The 6,589-nt window shown below is 47.8% G+C and overlaps 1 protein-coding gene across 1 annotated transcript in view; it reads right to left on the bottom strand.

The window, feature by feature from the left end:
• Positions 1-4,113: 4,113 nt before the first annotated feature.
• The window catches only part of LOC106591258 (guanylate cyclase soluble subunit alpha-2), a 140,918-nt gene continuing 138,442 nt past the window's right edge, over positions 4,114-6,589 (bottom strand). Inside the window, exon 9 of the mRNA XM_045703993.2 lies at positions 4,114-6,490. Coding sequence (XP_045559949.1) covers positions 6,271-6,490 — 220 coding nt within the window. The 3' untranslated portion in view covers positions 4,114-6,270. The remainder of the gene's footprint in view (positions 6,491-6,589) is intronic.

Here is a 6,589-nt window from a genome sequence, read left to right as displayed (position 1 = left end):
CTGGGTTGTTGCCCTCCTACGGCCTCCTCCACGTCCCCTGATGTACTGGCCTGTCTCCTGGTAGCGCCTCCATGCTCTGGACACTACGCTGACAGACACAGCAAACCTTCTTGCCAGAGCTCGCATTGATGTGCCATCCTGGATGAGCTGCACTACCTGAGCCACTTGTGTGGGTTGTAGACTCCGTCTCATGCTACCACTAGAGTGAAAGCACCACCAGCATTCAAAAGTGACCAAAACATCAGCCAGGAAGCATAGGAACTGAGAAGTGGTCTGTGGTCCCCACCTGCAGAACCACTCCTTTATTGGGGGTGTCTTGCTAATTGCCTATAATTTCCACCTGTTGTCTATTCCATTTGCACAACAGCATGTGAAATTTATTGTCAATCAGTGTTGCTTCCTAAGTGGACAGTTTGATTTCACAGAAGTGTGATTGACTTGGAGTTACATTGTGTTGTTTAAGTGTTCCTTTTATTTTTTTGAGCAGTGTATTTTATATTTTTATCTTTAACTTTGCATTGCTGGAAAAGGACCCATAAGTAAGTATTTCACTGTTAGTCTATACCTGTTGTCTCCGAAGCATGTGACAAATAAAATTTGATTTGATTTGACACACACTACAAATATACCCAGTGCTAGCCTCTATAGTGACAGTATTGGGTGTGAAATATTTAACCTCACCCAGACAATTAGTGTAATGGACTACTATCTGCATATGCAGGAGGAAGGAAGGCAGGGAGTGAGGGAGGAGAGGCAGGGATGGAAAGATAGATGAGATGGAAGAGAAAATGATACGACATAATAGAGAGGGGGAGAGAGAGAGAGGGAGAGGGGGGGACAGAGAGAGAATTCAATTGAATTGAAAGGGAGGGAGAGAGAGAGAGCGGGAGAGAGAGGGAGGGAGAGAGGGAGGGGGAGAAGGGGGGAAAGTGAGAGGGGGGACAGAGAGAGAGGGAGGGAGATAGAAAGGGGGCAGAGGGGGGGAGAAAAGGGGGGGCGAGAGAGAAGGGGGGAGAGGGGGGGTGAGAGAGAGGGGAGAGAAGGGGGGAGAGAGGGAGGTAGAGGGGGAGAGAGGTGGGGTGGAGACATTCCCTATCTCTCCTTCAGTGAACAAACAAAGTGGAGAATTCTGGGAAACAGCTCCATGGCAAGGAATGTGAGAAGGAAACATCTGTCGACAAAAGAGAGAATTACAATCTGTCATTCCTTTATCTCAGCGTTCTACAGTCATCAGCTCATATAGACACAGCCTCTCCTAGCAACTAAGCGTGAGAGGGGGAGGGGCTCTGTTCACAAACACAAACAGACCCCACAGAGCCGCAGGACAGCAACACAATTAGACACAACCAAATCATGAGAAAACAAAAAGAGAATTACTTGACAGATTGGAAAGAATTAACAAAAAAATAACTGTGCACTGTAACTGACCCAAAATTAAGGAAAGCTTTGACTATGTACAGGCTCAGTGAGCATAGCCTTTTTATTGAGAAAGGCCACCGTAGGCAGACCTGACTGTCAAGAGAAGACAGGCTATGTGCACACTGTCCACAAAATGAGGTGGAAACTGAACTGCACTTCCTAACCTCCTGCCAAATGTATGACCATATTAGAGACACATATTTCCATCAGATTACACAGACACACAAAGAATTTGAAAACAAACCTGATTTTGATATACTGCCATGTTGTCTATTGGGTGAAATACCAACGTGCCATCACAGCAGCAAGATTTGTGACCTGTTGCCACAAAAAAAGGGCAACCGGTGAAGAACAAACACCATTGTAAATACAATCCATATTTATGTTTATTTATGTTCTTTAACTAATAGCATATCATTATAACACTGTATATAGACACAATATGACATTTGAAATGTGTTTATTCTTTTGGAACTTGTGTTCTCCAGGTTCATCTCTCTGTAGGTGATGGCTTTGTGAAGGAAGGTTTGGGAATCGCTTCCTTTAGGTGGTTGCACACGGAGGATATTTTTGCAGAATTATGCATGCAGTCTCAATTTGGTGTTTGTCCCATTTTGTGAATTCTTGGTTGGTGAGCAGACCCCAGACCTCACAACCATAAAGTGCAATGGGTTCTATAACTGATTCAAGTATTTTTAGCCAGATCCTAATTGGTATGTCGAATTGTATGTTCCTTTTGATGGCATAGAAGGCCCTTCTTGCCTTGTATCTCAGATCGTTCACAGCTTTGTGGAAGTTACCTGTGGCGCTGATGTTTAGGCCGAGGTATATATTGTTTTTTGTGTGGTCTAGGGCAACGGTGTCTAGATGGAATTTGTATTTGTGGTCCTGGCAAATGGACCTATTTTGGAACACCATTATTTTTGTCTTACTGAGATTTACTGTCAGGGCCCAGGTCTGACATAATCTGTGCAGAATATATAAGTGCTGCTGTAGTCCCTCCTTGGTTGGGGACAGAAGCACCAGATCATCATCAAACAGTGGAGATCATCTCTTCCACTCTCTCTCTCTGTCCCACCCCATCCCCATATCTTCACCTCTCTCTCTCTCTCTCTCCCCATCTCTCTCTCTCTGTCCCACCCCATCCCCATCTCTTCACCTCTCTCTCTCCCCGTCTCTTCACCTCTCTCTCTCTCTCCCCATCTCTTCACCACTCTCTCTCTCTGTCCCACCCCATCCCCATCTCTTCACCTCTCTCTCTCCCCATCTCTCTCTCTCTCTCTGTCCCACCCCATCCCCATCTCTTCACCTCTCTCTCTCCCCGTCTCTTCACCTCTCTCTCTCCCCATCTCTTCACCTCTCTCTCTCTCTCTCTGTCCCACCCCATCCCCATCTCTTCACCTCTCTCTCTCTCTGTCCCACCCCATCCCCATCTCTTCACCTCTCTCTGTCCCCGTCTCTTCACCTCTCTCTCTCTCTGTCCCCGTCTCTTCACCTCTCTCTCTCTCTCTGTCCCACCCCATCCCCATCTCTTCACCTCTCTCTGTCCCCGTCTCTTCACCTCTCTCTCTCTCTGTCCCACCCCATCCCCATCTCTTCACCTCTCTCTCTGTCCCACCCCATCCCCATCTCTTCACCTCTCTCTCTCTGTCCCTGTCTCTTCACCTCTCTCTCTCTCTGTCCCCGTCTCTTCACCTCTCTCTCTCTCTCTGTTCCTCCCATCCCCATCTCTTCACCTCTCTCTGTCCCCGTCTCTTCACCTCTCTCTCTCTCTCTGTCCCACCCCATCCCCATCTCTTCACCTCTCTCTCTCTGTCCCTGTCTCTTCACCTCTCTCTCTCTCTGTCCCCGTCTCTTCACCTCTCTCTCTCTCTCTGTTCCTCCCCATCCCCATCTCTTCACCTCTCTCTGTCCCCGTCTCTTCACCTCTCTCTCTCTCTGTCCCACCCCATCCCCATCTCTTCACCTCTCTCTCTGTCCCACCCCATCCCCATCTCTTCACCTCTCTCTCTCTGTCCCTGTCTCTTCACCTCTCTCTCTCTCTGTCCCCGTCTCTTCACCTCTCTCTCTCTCTCTGTTCCTCCCCATCCCCATCTCTTCACCTCTCTCTGTCCCCGTCTCTTCACCTCTCTCTCTCTCTGTCCCACCCCATCCCCATCTCTTCACCTCTCTCTCTCTGTTCCTCCCCATCCCCATCTCTTCACCTCTCTCTGTCCCCGTCTCTTCACCTCTCTCTCTCTCTGTCCCACCCCATCCCCATCTCTTCACCTCTCTCTCTCTCTCTGTTCCTCCCCATCCCCATCTCTTCCCCTCTCTCTCTCTCTGTTCCACCCCATCCCCATCTCTTCACCACTCTCTCTCTGTTCCTCCCCATCCCCATCTCTTCACCACTCTCTCTCTCTGTCCCTCCCCATCCCAGTCTCTTCACCTCTCTCTCCCCCCTCTCTCTCGCTCTCTCTCTCTCAACAGACAGACAGACAGACAGACAGACAGACAGACAGACAGACAGACAGACAGACAGACAGACAGACAGACATCTCACTATCTACGCCATCACCTAAACTACATACGTCCTGCCTAGCTGGGTCACACCCACATTCATGTGAGCAGGGATCTCCAAGCAGAGAGAGATGCACACATTACACTCCCACCCCTTACCCCCTGGTTAAAATAATACATGACATTCTTTATTAAACATATATGGTGATTTTATTTACAACTTATTTGACAGAGGATGTGCCTTACAACTCAGTCGTTGAACAGATTTCAACATGTTACAACCAGATGCATCAGCAGTGTTATTCATCATCAGTGTTATGCATCAGCAGTGTTATTCATGGGCCGAGATGACAGACAACTCAGACATGTCAAATCATTTACCAAAAAGAGAAAAAAGCCAACAGAAATGTGAACGTACTCATCTAAACTTGTGAATAATACCAAACAGTACAACATAGTATGATCTTTACAATTGAATATATTTCAATTGTACATATTTAATATAGCTATAGGCCTTTTTACATACAATTTATCTTGTACAGAGTTTTATGCAATAACAGATCCACAGGTTATCTTACACATACTTCTCGCTCACTCACACACACACACACACACACACACACACACACACACACACACACACACACACACACACACACTTTTTCCCAGGTTATTTTACGTGACGAAGTTCTTTGGTGTAGAACTCCAACATGGGACGGAATATTTGATTACGCTGCTGTTTGAATGCTGGATGACTGACTGATTATTTTGTTTCACTTATTATCTTTAATGCTTTAACCTCACAGCTAAATCAATGACATCAAAAACAAGTTTCCAGGACAAGTATGTTTACAACAGTATTCGATTGAAGCCTGTCATTTCTTACTTGTAACAAGCCAATGTGTGTTTGTGTGTGTGAGAGAGAAATGGGGTTGGGGACAGAGAGATAGGATCCTAAGGTTATTGCTCTAAAGACATAGAGATCTGGCAATGTACGTTTACTAATAGTATCAGCTGAGAAAAGAACAGAATAAAAACTTTTATTGAAAATTAACATCCCTTTCTCTCTCTCTCTCTCTCTCCCTCTGCCACTCCCTTCTTCCTAAATCCATGGACATATGGATGTGTGATGCTGGTGTTTAGCTAGAGAGGGATGCAGTGGGTGGGGGGGGGGGGGGGGGGACATATGAAAGGCCCTTAAATACGGAGAATTGAGTGTAGACCAGTGATATTTCACTGTTCTACCCCCCAAAAAACACACACCACAATCCACTATCCCTTTCTACCCCCCCCCCCCCCATGAATGGATGGATGATTTGGAGGGAGGGGAGGGGGGTGGATGGATGGATGGATGGATGGAGGGGAGTAGATGGATGGATGGAGGGGGGAGGATGGATGGATGGATGGATGGGAGGGGGGTATATGGATGGATGGATGGATGGATGGATGGAGGGGGAGGATGGGCGGATGGCTGACAGGAGGGGGGAGGATGGATGGATGGAGGGGGGAGGATGGATGAATGGATGGATGGAGGGGGGAGTATGGATAGATGGAGGGGGAGGATGGATGGGAGGGGGGTATATGGATGGATGGATGGAGGGGGGAGGATGGATAGATGGAGGGGAGGGGGGTGGATGGATGGAGGGGGGTGGATGGATGTATTTATGTGCTGCTTTCTTATGTCCATGGTTTAGTGTTGACAAACGGGCTGGGAAGTGGATGCATTCAGCTAACTGAAAGAGAAAATGTCCAAACATCCCAGTGGTTCAGCTGCTAGCTGGACCAAAACAACACAGGCTTCCCACAGTGACTGATTTGGGAGAGTCACACACTTCACTGTGGGGAGCATCAGAGCTGCAGACCTCGTTCCAATTCCCTGTGTTCAGCCAGCTCACATGTTGTGTATGTATGTAGTGTTCTAGTGAGGAAGGCACTGAGTTGTTAGCGCTGTTGATAATAACATAGTACCTGCCATGCCCAAGATGACAGCCAGCTGTGGTATCCATGGTTACAGTACGCCGAGTTCTACAAGCAGAAGGCTTTAGTTTTGGAGTCACTAGAGAATTCTATTATTGTCTCTGTTGTTCTTGTTGTTTTCACTCCTCCTTTTCTCTCTCTTCTCTCAACCTTCAGTCTGATTCATGGTGGGGTTGAAGGGTAAAGGGTGATTGCACTTGGTAACAACAGGTTGTAGTTGGTGCAGCAAGGAGTGTCTGTTTCTAGATGGAAAAGCGAGGGGGTTGTTAAGAGGACTGAGTCCTGGTTTGGGGTAGGAGGGTATTGTCTCCCATTTAAACATGGCTGTAGGGTTAGAGTTGTGTGTGTATGCTGATGACTGTGTGTATTGGGAGCCTATAGACTCGTCTCTCGTAGGAACATGGTGCCGATGCTGTAGGACACTTTCCTCAGGGGAGCTGGGGGGGCGGAGCGAGAGCTGGTCAGGGAGGCGTGGCTATGGGAGGTCCCCCCCTCCAGGAAGTAGCATGTTCCTGGGATATCCTTAGGAAAATTATCAGGAAGCTCCAACTGGGAACGAGGGACGAAAGAGAAAGAGCAATCGTCTTTCAGCAGCCTGGAGAAAGGGAAGAGGGAGAGAGGGAAAGAGGGAGAAAGGGAAGATGGAGAGAGGGAAGAGGGAGAGAGGGGAGAGGGAAAGAGGGAGAGAGAGAAA

This window comes from Salmo salar, chromosome 20, assembly GCF_965601325.2.
Source record: "Salmo salar chromosome 20, fSalSal1, whole genome shotgun sequence".
NCBI lineage: Eukaryota > Metazoa > Chordata > Actinopteri > Salmoniformes > Salmonidae > Salmo > Salmo salar.
Note: the sequence above shows the minus strand (reverse complement) of the source record. Positions and strands in the feature narration are given on the sequence as shown.